Source organism: Lampetra planeri, chromosome 1, assembly GCF_965212315.1.
Source record: "Lampetra planeri chromosome 1, kcLamPlan1.2.h2, whole genome shotgun sequence".
NCBI lineage: Eukaryota > Metazoa > Chordata > Hyperoartia > Petromyzontiformes > Petromyzontidae > Lampetra > Lampetra planeri.
In genome coordinates, this window is record NC_136107.1 from 11008725 (window position 1) to 11020984 (window position 12260).

Sequence of the window (12260 nt, forward strand, 5' to 3'; positions counted from 1 at the left end):
TCCTGGTGTCAAGAACATGGGCCCGCATCCGCTGTTCCTTCACTATGTAGTCCAGCAGATGTTCTTGCTTGGACCTGGCATGCATCCATGATGTTGTGTGGATGCGCCGATGCCGGAACAGCATGTTGGTAATTACAAGCCCATGGGCTGCACAAAAGTCTAGCAGCCTCCTGCCATTATTATTGAGCTGATCTGGCCCATGCCTTCTAATCACTCCAGACCAGGTGCCAGCATCAAGACCAACTCGGGCATTGAAGTCACCCAACAAGATGACTCTATCCCGAGGGGCCACTTTAGCTAGCACCTGTGACAGGTGATAGAAGGCATCTGACTCATCGGCCTTGCCTGCATCCCTCTATGGATGATCGTCTTCAGTGGGGGCATAAGTAACCACGACCACTACTCCTCGCCTTTGGTTAATGGGAAGGCGAGCCCAAAGTAACCTGGGGCTTACAGCTTCCCACACCTCACTGCCACGCTCCCACGCCCCCTTCATTCTTTTGTTCAGAAGAGCCACTCCCTATTGTTTGGCAGTCTCCTGTTCCGATAAGAGGACTGTCCACCCCTCATGGTGGCAGGAGCCAGAGCCAGTCCACCGGACCTCCTGAATACCACATAGATCCAGGCGGTACCGGTCCAGCTCCCGACAGAGGAGTGGCAGCCTCTCCTCCGCACTAAGAGTTCGAACAATCCGAATTGGCCCTCCCCCCACAGCACTGCCCACGATAGCGTTGCCTGTCCGGCACCACGAGGAGGTAGGGGTTGTTTTTGCTGTAAAGCACAACCGCAAACACCAACACAGCCACGAACACCTACACAACAGAAATACACCCATTGGCTTGGAGGTGACGGGCCAGAATGAAATGGGCAGTTATAGAGCAGCTCAGATTATTGTCATACTTTGGCTGTATAAACATACAATGTAACTGCTATTGGCCACACGTCCCCAATGCAGAAAAAAAATGCCTGGAAATTACTCAAATGGGATAACACAGGGCAGCATTGCCCCTTCCTGTGAGAACTTGGCAGGACCCTAATGAACAATATTCTTGAGACCGAGGCGTTCCTGGATAAACAAGCATAATAAAATAATGAAGTAAAACTCACAATTACATTCACAATAACAGAAAAACAACTTACACCAATGCCATTGCTTTATTATGTGATGTGAAAATATTTATTTCAAATAAAGTATTTGAAATAGGTAATATAAAAGGAAACATGTAATCCAGAAGTTGTACAAATTATATTATCGAATTACTCGAAACAAATTACCGCATATCAAATTGTGTGCATTTATTCAGCAGCTTCTAGAAAATATAAGCTTGTGAAATAATCCAGTGACCAATGTGTGATCACCTTAGATGTACACAAGCGTTGTATCCATATATGTTTTACTTCTTTCGCAACGTACGTAGCCAACAGTGCTAATCGGAGCGTTGTGAATGCTTACATTTTTGGCCTTTTTTCAAAATTTTCTTCCAAATTGTCCTATCGGAATCATGTCACAAAATGAAAAATCCATTTAGAGCAGTGCAGCCCTCCGAGTGAGAGAAATCGCAGAACTACTTTTGAGATCCCTGCAAGTGACCACTTACCGACACTAGGTGGCGCTCTTTCCCACCCACGTTACGACATTACTGTTTTCACATGATAGTCAAACGTATATTTTCATTCTCCGTGCAAAAATTTGCAAATTCAGTGTCATACCAGACCTTACTTGATGGTTTTATTCTGCAGTCATTGGTAACGGCTGAGAACATCAACTCACTGCACTTGAGAAGCCGGTTTAATCACGAGTGACTGAAACCTGGATAAAACCCAGTCTCTCAGCAGTGCCGGCTTAGTATCTGACCTCTTGAGCCATGCTTTGTAAATATTTGAATTACAGAGAACACATTCCATGGCATCCTGTTGTAGCAAGGCTTCAAATCGCATGTCACAGTGAGTCTCCATTCAGGGCCTGCAGCTACTAGGGGCTGCTACAGTTAGAGTCTTTAAAAAATAATATATTCTCCAATAGAACCGTGACCTTGAATCGCATAAAATAATCACTCGGGAAGGCTGAAATTTTCACGTAAATTTTTCATGAGGTCTCCCTTTGCTGGCTAGGCACAGCATAGGTCTAGAGGAAACAATGGAATCTCTGCAATGACAGCTGCCCAAACACAAGACAATTAAATAAAGTTCACCAGTGAACACCAAACGCTCAGCAGACACTGCTGCAGGAGCTCCAGCACTAGTTGTACTAATGGCCAAAATTCTTTGCTATTGCCTGGGACGGTAACATCCCCAAAGCCAGCCATCCCCTTGGTGAGGGACAAACGGAGTGAATTTGTTGCGGGCGCATCTCTCATATTTGAGAGACTTGTGCGTTGACGAGTAAGTGGTAAGCGCCCTTCTTGGCGAGCAGCTGCTGGTGGGTGCCCTGCTCGATGACTTGTCCGTTCTGAATGACAGCGATCTTGTCGGCGGTTTGCACCGTTGAGAGGCGGTGCGCAATAACGATGCACGTGCGGCCCTCCCGTGCCCGGTCAAGTGCTTCCTGCACAATCTGCCGAGCGACCAATGCACAAGGGCACATTTACGCGATGCCGTGGTCATAAAATAGCACATACGCGCTGCGTCGTAGTGTACTCCCTGCATTCACAATGTTTTACAATTACAGTGCACAGCGGTAGCAGGGTGGGAGGTCCGTAATTTAAAAGTGACTGAAAAAAAAAATCAGGAAATGCCATTAAAAAAGCAGCATGATAAAATATAGATTTCCTGCGAAGCTCATGATTTACCATGAGATAGAGTTTATATTTATTTTGCACTTTGGGAAAGTGCAGGATTATACAATCAAGCAAGTGCACAAACGAAGAGGGAAAGCAAAATGAATAATTAGTTAAATCTTCACCTTCTCGCTCTCCGTGTCAAGGGCTGACGTTGCTTCATCCAGCAGGAGGATCTTGGGCTGCCGGACGAGAGCCCTCGCAATTGCTATTCTCTGCTTCTGACCACCCGACAGCTGTGTCCCCTTGTCTCCGACCTTTGTGTTGTACTTCTGCACAGGGCCAATGCACGATATTGAGTCAATAATCTTTACTACATTCCCATACTCATTTTCATCAGTTGCGTTTGAGATGTGATAGGACAAGCAGTGTCTAGAAAAAAGAGCTGTGCATATGACTTAAAAAACACTCAATATTTTCTTGATAGGTCAACATCTGACTTTTTGGAATGCCTCCTACAGGTCCCACCTTGCTTGGTAGGTGAATTTCCCAAATGCCATTTTTGTATCATTTAGCAACCCTGCCTCCTACATTACTGAATACAAATTTACATACTCTTTGGTTCTTTCAGTAAAGTCACGTGGGTAGAAAATAATAGATCACGACGTTTTGATCGCAACACAAGCAACTGTCATCAGGTGAGACAATCACAGCAGGGAAACGGCTGAGGCAAGAGCTTCGAATCAAGATTAAAATTGACATTTTCAACTTTACTTACAAGGAAAATGACCAACGTAATATCTCAGCCAACTGGCCCAGACGCTTGCTCTCATGATTCACATGCGCTTATTTCTTAATCGTATGGTGAAATTACTGCGACTGTTCATCCCTTGATATGCCCATCACAAGAATTCCAACTTCGAGGGTGTTTGTGGAGGGTGGTCTCACCTCGGGGAGGCTGTCAATGAAGGTGTGGATGTTGGCGGCGCGGGCGGCAGCCACGATCTCATCCTGTGTCACGATGCGTGAATTGTCTCCATACGCGATGTTCTCGGCCATGCTGCAGTCAAAGAGCACCGGCTCTTGCGATACGATGCCCATCTGCGCCCGAAGCCACTGGATGTGCAGCGAGCGCACCTCTTTGCCGTCGATAAGCTACGTGGCACAGCAGAATGACATGCTTTCGTTACTGGGTCACACTCAGATCATTCAGTTACCTCCTTCACGTGTTCCTCAGTCTCTTGCCTCTATTTTGCATGACCGTGTATCATTGCTTGTCAATCCGATTCAACTTTTTTGGTATGGTTTTCAGACGTGTCACGAATTAATTCATTTTTCATTTGGAATGTGGGCACAAACTTGAGTGCCTTGAAAAAAAAAATTCCTATGTATTATATGATACAAATTAAGCGACACACATTCAGCCTGTAAGAAACGTTCTTACTCTACTCCCTCCCACAGGGACAATAGGTCTATTCCCACATTCCTGCAGTCGGATGTTTTGTGCACAATAGCCCCATCTGTACACGACCCAAACTCACCTCTAAGTTGCCATAACAATAACAGCCACCGCCATTCGCCACAAAGTGGTGGTAATGTCACCTCGGCGTTGTGCCAGGCTAGGTGCAGTTTGAGGCCATGTGAAGTGTTGAAGGTTCGCTGGCAGGAGGTCACGGGACAGACCCATGACTTGAGATGCACCACCTATGCCCCCTACTCTACCTGCTATAATGCAGGTATACACCATCACATAGAAGTAAGAAAACGGTTGCACGTAGAAAAATATCTGATGCAGGCAGTGATGAGAAAGAAATTAGCACTATTTGGACACATATGTAGGATGGACAACAACAGGAAAATTTAAAGTGTGTTGTTCGGAAAAATGAAAGGAACCGGAAAGAGAGGAAGACTTAATAGAGATTGGCTTGAAGACATAAGAAATTTGTGCAAGAAAGATGTGCACTACTGGAGTATATTTGCACAAGACAGAGGAAAGTGTAAACAAATGACAAAATGTCCAGTGGACACCTACGGGCTATCTACCCATGTGTAATGACATGATGACACCTGCTGGCTAGAAAAGGGAAGCATGGGTACAGACACCGCTAAAACAACATCCAATCTGAAAGGGAGAGGTATCTGGGGCAAAGGTAATGGGCAGGATTGGCCGAGATGCTCCGGGAACCTGCTCGAAGGTTCCATGATAGGGCGTGGCCAGAGGTGGAGCCTAGCTGCGCCTGGGGAGATATAAGCAAGGGTGGACGAGGGCTTGGAGTTCGTGTGTGGAGTCTTGGGTCCACACTGCGTCGCTGCTCGCCGTCATCTCTCTCCGTCGTCCGGCCACGTGGAAGATCTCCTGCGGGCTTCCATCACCCTCCTCGGCACGCCGCCAGCCAGCGGCGTAGCCGAGTGTGGACGCTGGAACCACGCCGAGTGATCGGCCGTGTGTGTGTAGCCAGTAGAGATGGTAAAATCGAAGTGTTGTACTCGGAGTGAGAAGATAAGGTTGGCCTGTGTTGTGCCCGTATAAGAATAAAGAAGAAGAACCCTCTACACGACGTGTCACAGAAGTCGCTCATTACACATGGATCATGATGATAATGAAGACACCGTCTCACCCGGCCAAACTCAGTGCGCAAATCCAAGCACAAATGCAGGAATCGTATTTGCTGACATTGTTGCGCACATTGAGGACTGGGCTATAGCGCACTCACCACGTTCCCACTCAGCGTGTCATAGAACCTCTCCAGCAGCTGCACACTTGTGCTCTTGCCGCAGCCGCTGCTGCCCACAAGCGCCAGCGTTTGGCCCTTTTCCACCTTCACGGACAAGCCCTTGAGCACCTCCACGTTGGGCCGCATCGGGTAGTTGAAGCCCACACTCTGGAACTCAACGTTTCCTTCACAGTCCTCCTACAGTGCCGGAGGAGAGCGTCGCACGAGATGGGGAATTGTGGAAGTTGTGAAATACAAGAATAATTTAAACAAAAATAAAGTTTTAAAACCGCAGCACAGATCAACAAAACCCTTTTTCACTATTAACACTAGACACGAAACGATGCATCAATATATCAATTGAAATAAATTATTACACTCACAATGCACGCATTTAATTTTGCATAAAAAACGTATTACGTTTGATCTGTATATGTTGCATTTCATTTTTCATAACTCCTGCAGCCATATATTCTTGAATTTAAAAGTGATCCTCGAATGGTGCCCTGTAACGTAAAAACGAATTATGCAGGAGGCTGATACCATGGGCAATGTCCCTTCAGAGCACGAAAGGACCACTCATAAACAGTGAGTCCACTGTTTGTTTTTATTTCATAAGGCAGGATTAATGATGGTGGTGGTGGCAAATCTTTCCCAATCTGTGACCACAGTGGGGTCATGGTAACTTCATTAACAGCCTCGTAGGGGATCGTAGTCGAACGCACGTACCAGCTTTTCTCCCTCATCGCTGTAGCTGTCGATCGCAGGAATCAGCTGGAATAGGTGAAAGAGGTGGTTGGCCGATGTCTTGGCCTTGGCGTAATCAGGGGCAAAGGAGCTCGTCTGCCCAACAGCCATGGCTCCAAACACGATCGCCGAAAATACCCTGCAGGGTGCCCACGCAACATTTCAAAGGTCAAAATGCCCACTTCCTTAAATAAACCACACCAAGTGGCTCAGCAGCAGAGCGAGCAGCTTGCAATTAGAAGGTTGTGAGTTCAAATCCTGGTTGGTGGTTAACTCAGCATATCAGCCCCCTGACGTCGATGAGATGAGTACCACATTGTGGGGAAGTCAACAGCGGTTGGCCTGTGGATAGACACACTACCGCCACTGAAATGTGGAACTGCCACTACTGGTTCAGCACTGTAAAGGGGAGATGAGCACTGCATCAATACTCATTTGGGCAGGAAATCACTTGTAATGGTTTGACTCTTACTGTATATAGACCAGTTATAATGTCTCTCGAGCCAGGCAGTGCTGTGGCACGATTGGAAAGTTAAGTTAAAATCTTGGTGTGAAGTCAACCCAGCCCATACCCCTCCAAAGTTTATTACATTAATATCATTTTGTGGAACGCCAATCGGTAATTTTCTTTTGCGGGCACTGGCCCTGACAACAGGAATGTGTAATTTTCACCACTTGGTTTGGACTCCCATTGGACATAATTTCAGCAAGGGAACACTGACTTTTTAATGATCTATTTGCAAATGAAAGTATTGTCTCAATGGGCTGGCACATTACACATGGCACTAAGTGAAAGTGATAGATTGATTGTGAACAGTCAAATTCAATATTCCATAGAACAAGTTTAAAGTGCAAATATATATATTTTTTCATATAAACACAGCTGAGCGCTTACAAGAAAACATTTTCAAACTCCATGCGGCCTGCCGTGACGAGGAAGGCCCCAAAGCGGAAGGCGGCAGCTTGGGCGAGGTACACGACTCCCTGCGAGAAGCCGTATGTCAATCCGTAGAACTGCGACTTCTTCTTCGCTGTCCTGTGAAAGACAATACAGAGTATCTATGTGTATTATTTCATATTAAACTATGGATATGAGTTAGAGAGTTCGTTATTTATTATTCCAGTAAAGCCTACGCCCTCATTAATTTTTCTGAAGGTTTTTGCTTTGGAATGTTTGGTGAATTCTATATAGAGCGTTCTTGAGTTTAGCCTCCAGTTTGAGGCAGAGTTGTTGGTGAATCGCACACAGAGATTAGCATCTGTGTAAGACACCAACATGCTGAGCTGCAAGGTGTGCTGTAGATGGAAATACAGAAATTAGGCTGCAGAATTTAGAATGCTATCCCCTGCTAAGTATGACTTTACTCTACATCACCTGCATGCTTATATGACTTGCAGCAGTTGGCTAAACATTCCAAGCGAAAGCATCCTGTTAAAGGGGCCTGAGATGGAGTGACGAGTTGCTGAATTAAAGGCATCAGTAAGATGTAAATTAGAAGCCTTACTTGGCAGGCCCTTCCAGGCTATCCTGGTATATCTTCTCCAGCGTGCACTCCCGCGTCAAGGAGGCGACCGTCCTGATGTTCTCCACGGCCTCGGTCGCTATCTGAAGGCACAGAACACGTCCACAGGCTCGTCAGTCTCCACTGTATGTAGAGTAAAAACAAAGGCTCACTATTGCACTGCCACAATCCCTCATCGCAACCAAAAGTAAAAAATAGAAGTGCCTTCACGTCCCACATGATCATTGAGTGCACACAGTGGGTAAAAGGCGGTCGTGGAAATTCTACATTCCCATGGCAAGGGCCAGTTTATATTAGGTTGTCTCGCTTATTGAGATGACTGGCTGCTTATTGACAAACATTTGAGCAGCATCTGTGTGTTGATGAAAATTATATTTACGTTATTTTGTCTCAGTATTGACTATTATCGATTTACTGATTCCTTGTGTGTCAGGTATGACACATCATTTTATCCTCCAATGGGAGCAAGAGTCCGACATTGTGACATGAACGATGGTTTGTACGTTTTTGTCACTAAAGGATCTCGAGATGAAGTTACAATTCAATGCTATAAAAATCCGAATTTCCAATAATTTTCAACATTTGGCATTTGTGCCATTATTTTAGTGCAAGGCTATTATGAACACGCTCTGGATTACAGATGCACATAGTCTGCCAGTAGTAACAATGCTGCTACGTGGTTTCAACCAATTAAGTAACCTTCCGAGTATTTGTTTTATTTGGCAAATATGGGCCATGACACCAACAGACAGAGTTTACTATTTTTCGATTAACATCATGGGATCTTTCACACCCACAGAGAATCATACAGCAGGCATTAAAAAAAAAACATCAGTATTAATCAGGGTGGCCATGGGGCTCGAGGAGCGAACCTGTGCAACTAGTTAGTTGCAAACGCGCAACCGCCACCGCTTTGCACAATTTCCCACCTTGCCAGCTTCCTCCAGCAGCTTCTTGTCCCGGTTGGCCTGGCCAGTAAGGGCCTGCATCTCCAGGAAGCCAGCCGCCCCAACGAACGGCACGATGGCCAGGATGAGAAGTGTGAGTTCCCAGCCGTACACGAAGGAAATCACGATGGCCGTGCCCATGTTGGCTATGTTCTGGGCAATGGTCGCGAGTCTGGCACCAGTCGCCTAACACACAACAGTTATCAACAGTCACTATGCCGTTTTGTCACCGCTCATCCACACTAAACAAAGACAACGATCCCCTATATAGCCTTAAAAGACTATCGGGACAAGTGCTGTTAGCGAGCACCTATGAAGGCCACAAGGGGGTGGGTGGCCAGCACCATACCCGGCCGCCTTTGCCTCCCGAGTGGAGATATTTACACAACGCACCAGGTACTCATTTGAGGCTGAGTCGACCTAGCGGAGGCCCAGGACCTATTTAGATAATCGTCATTGGTGTTTCCCGTGAGCGGGAATTGAAGTCGGGTCACCGGGTATGTAGAGCAGCACGCTAACAGCTACACTACCGCCCCCTACCACTCGTCCACAAAGACACACATCTAAGTGGTCATGTATAAATTGCGGGATGCTCAACATTAAACAATTTTTATTTATGGTGTGTAGCATTGCTAAATTAACACAATTAGGAGTTACAGTCATTTGTTTAGCATAAATATATAACCAAGACCAATGGCAGGACAGCTAGAGTTGCACAGTTGACAGCAAAAAAAAAGCCCCTAAAAGTTTGGCTTTACAAATACCAAAGGCTGTCCCCAAAAATTGCCCTCCATCTATTCCAATTTCCTTTTCCTGATTATATCTGTAATGCTTCCCTGTCATGTTCCAAACCTCCAAATTGCTTAACCAATCCTGGAATGAAACTCTTTGCATTATCTGCATGCATTTATACTGTAAAACCTAAAGTTCATCTTCGAGTTGCAGAGGTTGATTGCATGAAAAACAACTGCAAGTGCAATGTCCCTTAAGTAGCTGATACAATTGGAGACTAAAAACCAGCAGAAAATGCAAATGGTGATTATTCCCCGACCCCTTCAGTATCATGAACATGACATTACTTCAATTTGGAACAGCCATCTCTGAGCACTAAATTTGACCTCTCTGCTTCCTCAAAGTGCTTTATAGAGGCTGTAAATAACAATGCAATCTGTTGACAAGGAACAATGTCTTGTGAAATAATTTTCGCTTTAATGGCAGTCCGGAGTAATTCGCATGTGACTAGCAGCCACAGCCATAGTAGAAGGTAGTAATAATAATTTGTTTTTGATATAGCACCCGTTAAAACGGGGCGTCCCAGAATGCTTGAAACTCACGATAAACGACTTGCATCACATCTCCTCTCAAACATTTCAATAGGCAACCCCAGCGGCAGTTGTCCCTGTGGACACATGGAGACTGAACACCTGGCCTGAAAATAGGTATTAGTCTGCCAGTTGGGGGTAATGGGTGATATGTGTAATCCCAATTGAGTCATTTTCAGATAATTTTTCTAATTTGACAATTCAGACTATGATGCTGGCATCATAGTCTGAATAACATGAGGGGTTCCTAAAAGTCCACTGTGAAGCAGATGCCACGTATTTTTATGGTTTACACAGCTCCAGTAAAGCCAGGGTGGCCACCGTTCTTGAACCGTGAACTGGACGTGGTGTGCAGGTGTCCTGCTTGCAAGGAAAGTGCTCTGTGCTCTTGCGGCAGCTGCGTACCCCTTGGACTTGGGAGGCGTCAGTGGCAAGGCGTGTGGTCAGCGCGCCCGTGCTATTCTTGGGGTCATCGAACCACATCATATCCTGCACACACGCGAAAGTAAGCACGCGCGAGGCAAAGCATTAAGCTAATCATGAATTAGAGTTGAAACGATTGTTCACGGCGGGCATTTGATGAGCCAACCTGCGGTGGCCTATCGATGACAGCCGTTGTGTTGACGAGTTGCACGAAAGCACCTACGAGTGACGCGTACCAGGGGTGACCACATAAAGGTTGCAGAGTTGACCCCAAATGCAACCAGTTACTGATCTCAAACCACGGACCACACAGTAATGCCACTGCCCACTTCGGTCATTCACCTCTGGGTCTCTATGTGAGTCTATGCGTCTTACTGTGAGTCGATGAGTTTTGATGTGAGCCGAAATATTTTAATGCATTTGCAATTTTGTTTTGCTTCATGTGTGGTTCGTTTATGACCGTTAATACATTTTTTGTTAGTTGTGAAATATTCCTTAAGGACCCTGTACTCGTTCTCTGCAATATTGATATTTTTTGGGTATATTATGTGGTTGTTCTGCTCATGCACAATGGATGTCCCTTGTAAAATAGCTTGGCAAAAGCTAAGCAGAATCATTCCACTCAACAAATGAAACAAACTCAAAATATATTACACAAGATACCACAAATGAACACCACTGCCCATTTCAAACATTTACCTATGGAACTCTATGCGAGTCTGCGTCTCTGCGCGAGTCTATAGGTGTCTATGTGAGTCTACAAATCTATGCTAGTCTGTATCTCAAACCATGGACCACGTAGTAATGCCACTGCTCACTGCGATCATTCACCAGCAGCATTGTCAGGCAACTCCTAAGGCCTGGTGGATATCTCACCAACCTGGACATGGACATACAAATGTTAATGAGCAAGTCCCCACCACACAGAAGATTTTAGGGATAGTGCTGACCCACTTTATTCAGGGTAACCTTATGAGCCTTGTGCGTTTAACATGTGGCCACGTCTTCATTGTATTTGCTTGTATTTTTTAATTTGCAAAAACACTTTTGCTATGGCAAGTACAAAATGTAGTGCTGATAAAAACAAATGGATGGTGTTCTTTTTTTTGTTCTGTATTCAAGCAAGGCATTATCAAAATATAAATGTAATGGAAAGGGCTGAGAGTAAAAGACATTTTGTCCAGCAAGCAACATTTTTTTTGCATCAAATCAGGAGGTATTTTTTGACAGAACACTTATAAATACATTTGACCTTGCTTGAATGTGTACAAATAAATGTCATTTACACAGCTGAGGGAGATAATTCACAGTATTTTTTGACAATCCACTGCTGGATTGAGAGCCTATCAACACCGTGTAGATTGTGGCGGTTATGGGACAATACTTCATGACGCTGGTCAGTGTGGGTCAATTAAAGCTCACCGGTATTAACATGCAAGCATAAAACGTACAGTATCTGGCTACACTGCCCACCACCGTAGCCCCACGTCAACCTATGCCAACCTCGTATGCATGCATGGTGGTCACCCATCCAAGCATTATCTTGGCTCAAGCTTGCTTAGCTTCTGAGATCTGATGAGATTGGTGCATTCTGGGTGATTTAGACATTGTCGAGGGAGCAGATACTACTTTACTCCAATACATCTCCTTCCCAATAATGTTATGGATACCATGCTGTGAAAATCCCACAGCAGTGTTTAAGGCCATGAAGTACCACATGTGAGGCTGGTGAAGTTTATATGGGAGAAAAGCAAACACATTTACAATTTTTCACCTTTTTGTTTCAACAACTGCATAAGGGGCCTTTGTAGTTTAAAAGACCTTCATTGAGCAGAGGATTGAGCGATGCTAATCATGATGGAGATGT

At 45.2% G+C, this 12260-nt stretch overlaps 1 protein-coding gene across 1 annotated transcript in view; it reads right to left on the bottom strand.

Moving 5' to 3' along the window:
- Positions 1 to 1136: 1136 nt before the first annotated feature.
- Positions 1137 to 12260, bottom strand: part of LOC144717754 (ATP-dependent translocase ABCB1-like) — a 34161-nt gene continuing 23037 nt past the window's right edge. The window contains exons 20-28 of the mRNA XM_078593381.1: positions 10376 to 10459; positions 8631 to 8834; positions 7684 to 7784; positions 7074 to 7214; positions 6161 to 6317; positions 5432 to 5629; positions 3666 to 3872; positions 2903 to 3049; positions 1137 to 2554 (exon numbers count right to left, since the gene is read on the bottom strand). Coding sequence (XP_078449507.1) covers positions 2354 to 2554; positions 2903 to 3049; positions 3666 to 3872; positions 5432 to 5629; positions 6161 to 6317; positions 7074 to 7214; positions 7684 to 7784; positions 8631 to 8834; positions 10376 to 10459 — 1440 coding nt within the window. The 3' untranslated portion in view covers positions 1137 to 2353. The remainder of the gene's footprint in view (positions 2555 to 2902; positions 3050 to 3665; positions 3873 to 5431; positions 5630 to 6160; positions 6318 to 7073; positions 7215 to 7683; positions 7785 to 8630; positions 8835 to 10375; positions 10460 to 12260) is intronic.